Source organism: Aulostomus chinensis, chromosome 2, assembly GCF_037954235.1.
Source record: "Aulostomus chinensis isolate RoL2024-O1b breed Wild chromosome 2, RoL_Achi_v1.0, whole genome shotgun sequence".
Classification (NCBI taxonomy): Eukaryota; Metazoa; Chordata; class Actinopteri; order Syngnathiformes; family Aulostomidae; genus Aulostomus; species Aulostomus chinensis.
The window spans coordinates 2,666,158-2,680,050 of NC_141321.1; the positions used below are offsets into that span (position 1 = coordinate 2,666,158).

The 13,893-nt window shown below is 39.9% G+C and overlaps 1 protein-coding gene across 5 annotated transcripts in view; it reads right to left on the reverse strand.

Annotated features, from left to right (window-relative positions):
- The window catches only part of cemip (cell migration inducing hyaluronidase 1), a 222,443-nt gene that overhangs the window by 14,442 nt on the left and 194,108 nt on the right, over positions 1 to 13,893 (reverse strand). For all 5 annotated transcript variants that reach the window (XM_086222956.1, XM_086222957.1, XM_086222959.1 and 2 more), the window contains 4 exons: positions 8,710 to 8,890; positions 7,244 to 7,459; positions 4,096 to 4,307; positions 3,129 to 3,314 (listed from right to left, as the gene is read on the reverse strand). In XM_086222956.1, coding sequence (XP_086079082.1) covers positions 3,129 to 3,314; positions 4,096 to 4,307; positions 7,244 to 7,459; positions 8,710 to 8,890 — 795 coding nt within the window. The remainder of the gene's footprint in view (positions 1 to 3,128; positions 3,315 to 4,095; positions 4,308 to 7,243; positions 7,460 to 8,709; positions 8,891 to 13,893) is intronic.

Below are 13,893 nucleotides of genomic sequence, written 5' to 3' on the forward strand. Positions count from 1 at the left end.
ACCTATAGACCCTGCACTGATTATAGGAAGGTGAATGCTATAACAAAGCCAGATTCCTTTCCTCTTCCTCGGATGGAAGACTGTGTTGATCAGGTGGGAGCAGCCAAATATGTTAGTAAGTTTGACCTTCATAAAGGCTATTGGCAGGTTCCTCTCTCTGAAAGAGCTAGTGAAATTTGTGCTTTTGTAACACCATCGGGTCTGTATTCATACACGGTCATGCCATTTGGACTGCGAAATGCTCCAGCCACGTTTCAGAGGCTAATGAATAAAGTTGTGTGTGGGCTGGAGGGTTGTGCAGTGTACTTGGATGATGTAGTGGTCTATAGTGAGTCTTGGAAAGAACATCTTAAAAGAGTGAAGGCTCTATTTGACAGGCTGTTGTGGGCTAACCTAACTGTTAATCTGGCCAAATGTGAATTTGCGAAGGCTACGGTGACATATTTGGGTAAGATTGTGGGACAGGGAGTTCGTCCCATTAATGCGAAAGTCATGGCCATACAAGCGTTTCCTGTTCCATCCACGAAGCAGGAATTGTTGCATTTCTTGGGGATGGCAGGTTATTACCGGGGATTTTGTGTCAATTTTGTCTCTGTTGTAGCCCCCCTGACTGAGTTGTTGAAGGCCAATGTTAAATATGTTTGGTCTCCCCTTTGTCAGCAGGCCTTTGACCAAGTGAAGTGTATGCTCTCATCTGCTCCGGTACTTGCAGCTCCCAGGCTGGATCGACCTTACAAATTACAAGTGGATGCGAGTGATGTTGGGGCTGGGGCAGTTTTGTTGCAAATGAGTGAAAGTGGGGAGGAAAGACCCGTAAGCTACTTTTCAAAGAAGTTTAAGGTGTACCAGAAATATTATTCCGTGATAGGAAAAGAGGCACTTGCTCTTATTTGGGCCCTTCAACATTTTGATGTTTATGTTGGGTCAGGTCCGTTGGTGGTTTATACTGACCATAACCCATTAACTTTTTTGCGTTCACTCAATAATCCAAATCAAAGGTTGATGCGCTGGGCCTTGATCTTGCAGCCTTATCAGTTGGACATACGTCATATGAAAGGTAAAGAAAATGTGGTGGCAGATGCACTGTCATGTGCCCCTTTGAATTAAGGTCAGCTTTTAGGGAAAAATTGCCCATTTGTCTTTTTGTATGTCTTCCACCCTGTTTATTCATGTACTCTTAAAAGTGCTTCCTGTGGATCCAAGGTTGCTGGGTCATGAGAATTGGTGGGTGGAGGTGTATTGGGAGGTGATAGGAGTTTTTTTCTTTTTGGCTGGTTGGTGGGTTGGAGGTGGGATGTCGCTCTTGTGGCGGGGGATGTGATGGCATCAGGGCCTCTGTCCTTTGGTGATTGGTTAATTAGGCTCATCATGAAGGATGGTGAACACCTGAAGGGGTGTGAATGCTCCTTTTCAAAAGGAGCTCTCACACTCACTCTGGCTCTCCTGTTTGCTGAGTCAGTTGGTTTGGGTTTGGGTTGCTTTGGTTAAGTTTATTCTATTTTACTTTATATGGACATATAGCTTTACACACACACACACTCATACATTGCAAACATTACTGATTCATTGACATACAGTTACATTTAATTTATGTTAATTGAATGAATTACGTTTAATTATTTGAAGTAATGTGTGGTCTCCATATTTTGTCCTACCATTGAGCCAAGGTTGTGACACTGTGCACCAGAGGGTTTCCTCTTGCTGGACATTGCAAAAAAAAGTCATCACAGCATCAGCATGCTGCCTGAACATGTTGCTGGGCTAAACCAAAGACAGTCCAGCTGCAGGGGTGTTCGTTGAGATGCTCCAAACACATAATTGTCTGAACTTGTATACATTGTGGTGGTTAGGACTGTTCCTCACAGCAAGAAGGTTCCAGGTTCAAACTCCAGCTCAAGCATGGGATCTTTCTGTGGAGTTCGGATGTTCTCCCTGTCCTTAGTTCTTTCTGGGTAATCTGGCTTCCTCCCACAGGCCAGACATCAAGAGGGGATGAGGTTAATCCATACTCTAAATTGACTGTAGGCATGGCTATGAGAGTAAATGGTTGTCTGTCTGTGTTGGCCCTGCGATGGACTGGTGACCCGTCCAGGGTGAACCCCACCTCTTACCCAAAGGCTGCTGGAATAAGCTCCAGCCCCCTCGACCCTTAATGGGATAAGCGGTAGAAAAAGGATGGATGGAGTAATAGGTCCCATAGTTTTAGTGGAAACAATGTGAACCAAATGACTCATGCAGCTCTCCAGTCATCTGTACTCCTCTACTGGGTCTCCTCAAGGCTGTTGTCTTTCCTCTCCTCATCTTATACCCCAATCACTGTACCACCCTACTAACAGACACTTCACCATATTTGAAGTTGATTCCATTACTTAAATCTTCTTGATGTGGAGAAGCAGCATCACACCTGTGGTGACTAAATTGGTTTCTAGTTATGACAAATCCTGTCTTAACCTAAATATTTAACTCTTCAGACATGATAATCATTTCTAACATGACTCCTCCTTTTCCAGTGACCATTGGCATCAAAGGAGCTGCCATTGAGTTGTTGGTTCTTGGTGTCGTGCTTAATGATAAATTGTGCTTTAAATCTCATGTTTCTTTCACAATGAAAAAGGCCAGAACATGTCTTTCATCCTTTGAAATAAGTGTTTTCATTTGTCATCTGTGTATGTTTTGGTTTTAAATAATCAAGTTTTTTTAATATTCCTTAATGTTCTCTGACTTTTTGAAGAAATGTATATACCATGAGGTCACTGTGTAAATGAAGTGCTCTGACTGTTTGGTAAATTCTTGATTTGTGATTTCTGGATATGTGTTGTATGTAGTATAGTTTATTAATTCAGTGACAATTTAGAAAGAGAGGCAGACAGAGAGGGCAAATGATTCAAATGAATCTGCACAAATGAGACAGCTGTTGGACTTTGTAACCTAAACATTGTGTAGTGAATAGATATCTCAAAGCCACATCAATTCCTGTGCACAGAGTGAATGGGAGTCTGAGAGCAATTCAATTTAAGGGATGATGTGTAATCAATTTGCTGAAAATGTATTTAATACTAAAGTATGGCCATATTTATTTAGATGAGATGCAATATGTGGTAGTTTTTTTGTATAGCAGTGTGTCTGACCCAGTGTCTTCCTCCCAGTAGTAATAGCCTCTGGCCAGGTTGGAGTGGTTTATCTTCTCCCTCTGCATGGTCCTCATAAAGACTCCAGTCTTGCGGGTCTGTTTGCTCAAGCGGTGGTGGATGTCTGAGATGATGGTGAGGGTGGTGCCTTGTGGATAGCAAAGACCCAAATTGATCCAGTCATTTCTACACACAGAAATAAAAAAGGATTTGATAATCTGATTTCATGCTTTGACTAATCAGGTGATCATCCTGAAAATCAAGAACAGAGAGAAAGGTTTTTACCATATTTTTCTCACTCTCACTCAAAATATAGCTTGAAACTACGGGCTACAGTGAACAGTCAGGACAAAAACATTGAGAAGTTTTCAAAACAACCTGGCATGTCAAGTTCTGGACACTTGGCAAAAGTTAGGCTGATTAACATGAAACTTGCTCCAAATGCTCGTCATGTCCCTGTGAATGTCTGTGCCACATTAGGTTTCAATCAGTCAATAGCGGATTTTATGGCTCAAAATTGCACAAAATTAAATGGTTATTGATTCAAACTCATCCATGCCTCTTTGTCTGTTTGGACTAAAAATTTAGATGAATAATGTAGATACACTGTAGATAAAAAGTAAGTTATACACATAATGAAATTACTTTCAGAATAGACAGTGTTGAGTGTCTTGGCTTGCATTTGGTTGTCTTAGTATTACAGGAGACTCAATTGTTTCTGGTGGCCCAATTTGTCCCTTAGCAACATTTGCTGTGGTCTGACTTGAATTGTGTCCACTGGTTGTGGTGTCTGACTTACATCAAGTCACTAAGCACAGGGTTTGGCCAATCCTGTTTGGTAAAGTCCATTGTATTCATCCCTTTAATCACTTATTAATGGTCTGATTGCAAATCAGGGCAGGTCAACAGGTCCCAAAACATAGGTTAGTTATGTACTGTGTGTTGTGCATCTCTCTTGTTCACTGACTTGTTAAAGTTGATGAGCCAGATGGTGACCTCATTAGGCGCAGCCTGATCCCAGTGGATGGTGTAGCCTTTTGCTAACATGATCACTGGCTGGAATTGCTGATAGTGCTTCCTCTTTCCCAGAGCACCCTCTAATGTCAGGGGCCAGTCAGGGTACTCATCTCTCACAATTTGCATGTTCAGGTTGGCAGGGTTTCGAGTTTGAACATAGATCTATGAAAACAAAGAATTGCAAGGATTCTGATTACTTTGGTTTAGTTGCACAGGGGTTATGTTTAAACAAAAAAAATAGCCTGGAGTCGAACGAACGTCTCTGTATGTTGGCCCTGCCATGGACTGGCGACCTGTCCAGGGTGAACCCTGCCTCTCGCCCGTAGATGCTGGGATAGGCTCCAGCCCCCCCGCGACCCTTACTAGTAAGGAATAAGCGGAAGATGACGATGGATGGAGTCGAACGAAGAACTGTTATGTACCAGTAAAAGAATTAGGTAACTGAAAGTCCTTGTTGCACCTAATTAAGTGTGAACATACACCTGGCCCTCTACTCAGGTTGAACACAGAGGAGGGAGTGTCATACTACGGATGCATCCCAAGGATGAAACTGCCAGGTTCCATAGAGACTCTTCAAGCACTCACAGAGACTGCTTGTGCTTCCCCAGTGGGTCCTATTCTGGCTGATTGAATGAAAGTGCTACAGCATTCCCTTGTGCTTGTTTTGGCTGGGGGGGGAGGGGGGGGGTGGGTCTGCCACAGCCTTCTCCAGAGGCCAGCCTTCTCTCCCTGTTAAGGCAGGCTAAGTGAAACTGCCGCAACTCTCCCGAGGGACTGTAAATGTTCTGGCTGGGTGCATGAAATTGCCACAGCCTTTGCCTTATTGTTCCGGCTTGGGTCGCAGCTATCTCCTGTTCCGGCTTGGCCGCAGCCAACTCTTCCATTTTTCTTTGCTGTCAACCTCAAAAGGGGTTCCACCTTCACTGTTGGCCTTCAGAATGGCTCCAATGTTGAGTAACAATATATTTATGATTAAATTTTGAAAATGTAAGAGTTAATATTATTTTGCTTCAAATGTAGGCTATATTGTGCTCTCTTGCTGGTTATTTTTTAAAATTATTGTGCTGTGCTAATTTACCCTGGTTTAAATGAAATTAAATTCCAGAGGACTATTAGAAATAACATGCGGCAAATATCCTGTATGATTATTATACAGTAAATAGTTAATACGCTATCTATAAGCAGAGCAATTGAGCTTGTTAAAACAGTAGGTTTATGAATGAAGGTGTATAAATGGGTTCTGATCTTTAAGACACTGTTGTTGCGGTGTATGCTCACTGGTACAGCAAGGGAGATTTACACAGAGCTATCCCCTGAAATGCCTAGAATTCACTTTTAAATCTGGTATTTTCAGAGAAAATACATGATCAGCCACAAGTGTTAAAAGTGGAAAATCTAAAAGCCATGGTATTTATGCAGGGGATTTAACACTGAAATGCCACCTCTTTGAATGAGCAGAAGACTTTTAAGCTGTACGAATATCTGGTAGTGTAGAGGAGTGTAGGGGAGGCTCAGAAGGAGAAGGAAATGAGAAAAGTTGGTGTGTTTTCATTATTGGAAAAATGTTATTCTCTGTAAAAGAAGGAGCCAGCAAAGATCTTATGGTTAACAGTTCTGACGCTGTCTCAGATACAGGGTCTAATTTATAATTCAGAACATGATTTATATGCTTTTCTGATCAAAGTTTTCTGTGTCACCAATTCAGTTCAGTAGGGTGAGAAGGTTCCATGAACCTTTAGTCCTTCATTTTGAGTAATATGTTGCCTCTCCCTGATTAATCTTCAGTGGATTCTAGAGTCTTAGAGCATTGTTTTGGCACACAATCGTGTGGCACACAATTGAAGTCTGTTCAGCTTGAGCTTGGTGAATTGGACTTCACTTTGGTGATCTACTTGGCTGGGGGCAAAGTTCTGGTTGAGTCTGAAGTGACAGTTGTTCCATTCGCAGCAGATATCTTGCATCTGTATACACTTCTTCCTGTGCTGTAACTCATGCTAAAGCAAGAGAATTTGAGAGATTGATCTGTCTGACAGCTTTATGTCTATAACTAGTTTAAGAATGCCTGTTACTCTACTTACATCTGTTGATGTGTCTGATAAAATGTCCATGGCTCGTGAAAAGCTTGTGAGTGAACAGAGGGTTGATCTGACTTGTCATACCTGTTTGAGAGTGCTGTGACAGCAGAAGAGAATATGCTCCTGCTATTGGGATATTTTGTTAAGCATGGGTTACTTGAGTAGATGGATGCATCTTTGTGCATCACAACAATACAATAACTTGAGAGTTGGGATTTCATTGAAGTACTGCAGTAACATTCTTAGTTTTGCTCCAAAGTGCATGATCTGATATTGAATCTGGCGACAGAGAACTCAGGCAACAGAATACTGTGAAATTTCAGCCATGCCCTTGGCAAATGTAAGACCACTCAACACTCAACTCCACTTTGTGCTCTCCTCCATTGAGGCTTAGTGCTGAATCTTTGCAGAGGAGCAGCAAGGATGGGTGAGATGTTATGTCTTGATAAACAATTCAGATAAGACTTTAGATATCGACCCATGAAGTGTTTAGTGGAGGGACATTCCCACACCATACTTACTAGAGTTTCAAGTTGGCGCACATCTTTCACCAGACCTTACATCCATTCACACAGAATCTGATGAAAGATGTTAAAAAAAAACTCTGACACAATTTGAAATGGTTAAGTTGGTCATTTGTGTACGCGCAAAAGCTCCTCGCAGAATTAAATACAGGCCTAACACCATCAACTAATTAATAGTACTACAGCCATAGTTTTTAACTACATCCTAATCATTTGATTCAAACTTGAATTGCAGGTGCTGTGTGGATTCATAGATCCATCCCTGAAGCTGCTCTGCTGCCCCACAAAAGCAATCATCCAAGCAGCCACCGTGCCATGGCTTATGTACTTGTTTTGCTTTACTATCAGTATAAATCAGCTATTCAGATTTGACATCTGGTATGCCTCAGAGTGGTTTTCCAGGTCATCCAGTTTTGTGAATTAGTTCATCAGTAATTTCTATAAACAGATTTCGCATATAAATACAAAATTGTAGTGTATTTGAGGCCTGTTGACCAACCTGAGCATAGTGGCCACTGCAGATGGCAGCCTTCCAGTCCGGCACATCGATGCAGTCAGGGTGACGGAGCAGCCAGTTGTCCTCTTTAACCAGGAAGGCTCCAGGATACTGACTAACTGAGCCATCTATATCATGGAAAATAGTTGTCTTGTCCCCATCCATTTGCATCTTACTGAACCACGGACCAGGTTCCCCAAAAAACACACGAGAAGTTATCTGTGAGAGGCAGAGATTGGTGGGCATAAATTTGAAGCTTCATATGGATGAGACATTTTGTTTAAGAATTTTACTTTTTCTCCATGATGGAAAATAGTCTTTGAAAAATATTTACTACGTGGTCATGTTTAAGATTTATTCAAATCATTTAGTTCCTATGAAGGAGCCTAAACATCAGTCCACTCACTTTGGGCCACATTTGTACAACTGTGTGCAAGAAAGGTGACCAGAGGTGGCATATGGACAAAACACAGAAAGTGATTAAACACACAAATATATAAAAGTATTAGTTTAGGAGTGTGCATGCATATCCCATGCCTGTTTACATTTATCAGTCACAGTCTACCTAGAAATATGCACATGAGAAATCTGCATCACATTCCACCCTCGACATGGCCTCATTCAACCATAAATTCATTTCCAAAAGGCTCTGACTGATAGGTGATTTATTTGAACGTTTAGGCTTCATCATGGTTCACTTTGCTGCATTGTGATTAAGACGAGTATTAAGTCTATGTTTTGGGTTTAACATCTTCCATAACATATAAATGCAGTCTGTGCCTGCACCTTGATATTTTTAGGTCATTTAAATAGCTCTGGTATTTAGGTGTCAGATCCAGCAAGTTTAAGAGATGTTTTCTGCTGATGAAACAACTTATGTCTTGCTGGTCTGTGCCTAAAAATATCACAGAAACTCAATGCTAAATTATTTTTTCCGCCCAAAGAATTCCATCTTTACTCAAAGCTCCTCTGTCCTTACAAGTTTATAACCACAGGATTAAGATTTTTCTGATTAAATGTCTCACAATAGGGTCATTACCACACATGTGAAAAGTCACAGACATAAAAGTAGCTTTTTAACCGGCAGCCCAACACCACTTAAGTACAAAATACAATAGAATATCATTTGGAAAGCTCCCAACACGCTGACCCCGTCTGGGATTCAAACCATTCACAACATTATGTTGTTGTGTCTCTCTTAATACAGAGACATATTAATCATATGTGCTGGCAGAGTGTGCATGTGATGTTGCCACCTACTTTCTAAACATTATGGTCTTTAAAGCAGAAACACATAATGCATCATAGACATCCTTTTTTTTTGTGGTCAAATTAATCCTCCCATGGGCACACATACAGGCCAAGGACAGGCTTGCTTTCTACCAGGTATAAGACAGAATCCTTTATCTTTATCAAAATTTAATCAGTTTTCCTAAATATGGTCAGAAACCTAGAAACAACAGACTCACAGGTACACGGTCGAAGGTGATGTCAGTCACATTATTGTTGGGGCAACTCTGCCACGAATTGTTGAGCCTGAAGCCAAAAGCACTGCTGTGTCGTCCCTCCAGTGTTATGTATTTACGAAATGTACAGTTTTGCACAATGATGGGTCCATCATAAATCTGCATACCCCGGATAGGGAAATCACTGCAAGAAACACATACCACATACATTAGAATAGATACTTATTTATCCCTTAATTGTAGTTCTTAACAAAAAGCAAATAGTGCAAAATAGGAAAAACCATGGGATTTATGAAACGTTTTCCAATAGTGTTGAGTAGCATAGAGGCTAGGAAACACAAAGTTCAAAAAACAAAACATACATCCAGAATCAAACCAAGCAATGCTTGATAGACAGGTGCAGAAATTATGCAATTTTTTTGAGAATATCATGGTGTAATCATGTTTACATTTATTTTTAAATCTATTGCAACACACATGAAACAAAAACCCCCAAAACTTTTAAGTGGTAGATTTTGAGTAACATAAATCCAAGCCTAAAGGTCAAACATGGAAATAAAAAAAAAAAAAAAGTAGGCCCAATTTCCAATTAAATTCAGATGTCCAATCATTCCAAGCAGGTCATCTTATCACCAAAGAAGATGGACTTTTTGTTAAATGATGTAAGTTAGCAAGGCAGTCTAAATATTAGCAGGTTTCACCACCATCAGGTTTCTTTATGGAACAGCTGAAAACCCAACATGTGCAGGTGTGCATGGTCCACTCATTGCTTTTAGCAGCTTTAAGTAGGGCTGGAATTAATATTTACCAGCTTGCATTAGTTGATAGAAAATTTAGTCATTTGCAGTAATCTAGAAAATTAAGGACGAATACATTGAGATGCATTATAATTAAATCAAATCTAAGACTGGTGAATCATAATCGAAATCATGGGAACACAAGCCAGAGATCAGGAATTGCACTTGCTTGCATAAACAGTGACTTGAGACTTGACCTGACCTCATAAGACCTCAGATTCAAGTCAGTCTCATGGTTTGCGACTCTTAAACAATGTTATTTTTTTCTTTTCTGCAGTAAAAATGTCATTCTGATGAGCTGAATCACACCAGTTCTTCTCCTTTGGATGCGTCACTATAGACTGTGAGTATCAATATATTTTAGATTTAATGGGGGGGGGGGTGCTAATACATTACATGCTTTGAATTTGTTAGATATAGCTACGATGTGTTCTAAGCAGACTGTCAGCAGATGCAGAAGATGATCACTCATTACCATCATGAGAAACTTCAGACTTGACTTGAGACCCAAGTTAAAAGACTTGACTTGTGAGCATCTCTGGGGCACACCCCCAACCCAGTAGTTAATTTGTAACATTTTTTTGCAATGTTCACAAATTAAACACAATTTAGAAGCAGACTTCAATGCATCTACAGAATTGAGAGACTACAGTTTTGAATTGTGAATATACCTTTTAAGCACAACCACCGTACAACTTCCAGTAAAATGCAAGCGCGTGAAAGTGCATGTCTTCAATTCAATGTCAATGACCCAGTATTCACAGAAAGTACCAACAATTTAGCTTCTGCTTTTTATGTTAAATATGTTTACATCTTTTCCCCCACCAGTGCAGCAAGTTTTTTGAGCTTGGCACTGACATATTAGATAGAAAGGAGAATTTCAAGGACTTAAACAGCTGAGCAAAACTTGAACGACTCAAAGAAAAAAACTTAGTCTTCAAGGCAACCCAAACTTTGTGGTGGATCTGGTCAACCCACAAGAATGAGAAAACCTAGGAACATTGTAATTTTGTGTTGCAACCATGCACTGTAAATAGTAATTTTGCACATTTGTTATTTCAGCTCATAATTCTATTTCAGTATGACTAAGTATTACTGCAATTGTTGTTACAAAACAAAATTACAAGTTAAAAGTGCCTCAACTAAATATTCTTTCAAATGAAAATTTGAGTTCAACTTGATTCGAAATGTTTGTCAACCTGATGTTCGAGCAGCTTTAGGGCTCGTTGGGGCACGTATTCTACATCATCAAATTTTTTGAAACTGTGTTCTTGGCAGTGGACACACCCCTTCTTCCTCCTTTCTGCTAGAGCTTGTGACGGGCAAAACGACAGTGGTAAGTTTCATTCGATTTTTGGTGTAAGTACGTTGGTAAACGTTTTTTTCCAGACTATGTGGAGTAGAATTTTGCAAACTTTTCGCTTTTTGCCCATTTTGAATCAGAAATATGTAATTTATGTGAGTTGTGCAGATATGGTGTTGGGGGGGGGAGGGGTCAAGTTTAGACAGCGACCATGACAGGAGTCAGTCCTGAGTTCACTATTTACTTACAGCAGAGAATTTGCTATTAGCTGTTAGTGTTTCACAGGTATGTATTAAACTGTGGTAGTTTAATTTTCCTTGTGAGCATTTCACGTTGGTATCCCGTGTGCTGGTTTTGCTAAGAATTGTTTCCAAGCTAAAGGCAAAGCTGTAGCAGAGCTGTCTTAGTTTACTACAAATCTAAAAATGTGATGGTAGGGCTGGACCAAAAATGTATCTCACGTTTTTTTTCAAAAGGATATTGTTTTCACGGTAGGCCTTATGACAGTATTTTTTTTCATGCAAGACTGGGCGTTAACCACAGGTTGTTGTAAAGTTCAGTGCTGCTGAGAATTAGCTGCTCCAACGCTCATCTACCTGCTGCAGGTAGTGACACAGAGAGGACAGAGGAAAGGAGAAAGACTAACTGTGTTGCGTATTTATTCTTTATAAACGTCTCCCATAAATGATATTTATATTACTGACATTTTAGATTTCATTTTTTAATTATTTAATACACTTGGACACACTGTGGGCTCAACGCTGCAAGTCCTAGCATTTTTAAGTGCTAATGTTGATGAATATTGTTATACCCAATTTGTAGAATGGCCCTTAATGAATTGTGATATTATTTGAGTATTATTCAGATACAAACATGTTTAATCAGATGCAGAAATCATAAACTATTTTTCTTTTCTTGTTTCGTAGGTGCCCGATACAACACTGGTATTCATCAGTAAGTACACACTGACCATGATATCTCAAATAACCTAACTTTGGACTTGCTAACCTGGTGGTTGTGATGTCGTAGGTTGTTTGGAGTAGTAGGTGGTGTGCTTTAACAGTATGAAATGAAGGAAAAAAGCCCAAATGGGAAAACACAGTGATGAAAACATTGGAATAGCTTAGTATTAAGGTTATAAAAGCATTTATAACTGATTTTCCCCTTCTTATTTTCCAAATTTGTTTCCACACGTCTATATGAATGCTGGGTGTTCCTGCCTTTCCCTCTTTTTGTATTATTGTCAGTGAGATGGACTTGTAAACTTTGTACATTTTTCTCTGGAACTCAAAAGAGAATCCTTGACCATTACCAAAATAGCCACAGACATTACGGGAGAAATAGTCCATTACCCTGCATATACAAAGATATTTTAGATCTAAAAATAAATCCCTCCATGTCCACTTGAAGAATCATGGGATCTTAGAAACAAGCAGTGCACTTCTTGGCTTTAAACTGAAATGCTTATTGTGTGAATTCAAAAAGGAAATTGCCCTAAAGCAATATATTGCTCATCTTGGCAAGCATTTGAGAAGTAGAGAAACTGTTACCTGTTCTATTAATCTCTGTGCTTTTAAATCAAATGTCTTTTCTTCTGTTACATTGCACAAATGCCGTTGTCACCCTCAATGTACGTTAAAAGACTTGAAGGCTGAGATTATTATCCAAGAGTGTGAGCTGGAATGTGAAACAGCTGATTCATCAGGTATATCTGACTGTTACTTTCATGTGCCACTTGAAAATAATTCCAAACCAGAGTACCATGACACTACAGAAAAAATTGAGAAAAACCTTGCCTCGCTGCCTCTGCGAATGCAAGCAGTCTTGCATGTTTCCAAATTAGCCATTCAGGAAATTGTAATTGAATTTCATGACATTAGTGTTTTAACTGGTAAATTGAATGAATATACTGTCAAACAGGTACTAAAGCAGCACAATTGTAACATTGATGAAAACACTATTAGTTCAAGAACAGACTCCCTACGTAGTGTCATGATCCCTGTCTCGTGCTTCCTGCTTTATTTTGTAGTAATGTCCTGTCTTCCTGACCTCCCTCCTGTGATTACCTCATGTGTCACACCTGGTTGATTGCACAACCTGTCTTGTTTTCCTCCTTGTATTTAACTCCTGTGTTCTCCAGTTCGTCCTGGTTCCATTAAGTTTTGTGATGTGCGTTTTGGTTTATGTATCGTTGAGCGTTGTGCATGTTGTCCTGGCAAGTTTGTGTTTCACCAGTCTCCTGTTGTCAGTTTTCCAGTCACAGTCAAGTTGTCAAGCCTCCAGTCAGTCAAGCCTCCAGCCAAGTGTCCCCGTCTCAAGTGTCGTGCCCCGTCTCTAAATAAAAATCCTCTTGTGCACCTTCTCACTGTCTGCGCCTGGGTCTACTCCCCCCTCACCTCCCTTTTCGTGACACGTAGCCTCAATCCCCTCGGCTCCATTTCTGATAGTGGGTGTCTTGGTTCAGATCATAAAAGGTTGTCCAAAGACAAATTTGGTGTCACTGAACCTGTGGAGTATGCTTTAGATTTGTCATCAAAAAAATTTTTGTTTATGCCCCCGTTTTAAGAACTCTGCAAAAGATTGTTAAATAGAGGTGATATAATTGATAAAGTTTTAGAGGAAAGTAATACAGAAACACAACCTGGCTATTATAACTCCTCATCTGAAGGATTATATTTCAAGGAAAACACACTTTAGCCTGGGCAAGATCAGAGTATTTCCTTAGCTGTTTATATTGATGAATTTGAGTGTTGCAACCCTTTGTGCACCTCAAGAAAGGACATAAATTGGGTGCAGAGTACTGGGTAATTGCAAATTTGCCTGTTAAGTATAGATCAACATTATCTAACATATACATTGCTATCTTGTGTAGAAGAGTTGATGTCAAGACATTTGGATACAAGAGGATATTACAACCTCTTTTAAAGGATCTACAACTCCTTGAAAACCAGGGTATTTACATTAGTAGGTTGGGAACTATTAGGGGTACAGTGTTCTATATTAGGGATGTGCATCTCCATTATTGTGGTGATTAGATACATCTCAATACATGTGCGCGCACGCCTTCCGTCCATCTTCAAAAAAAAT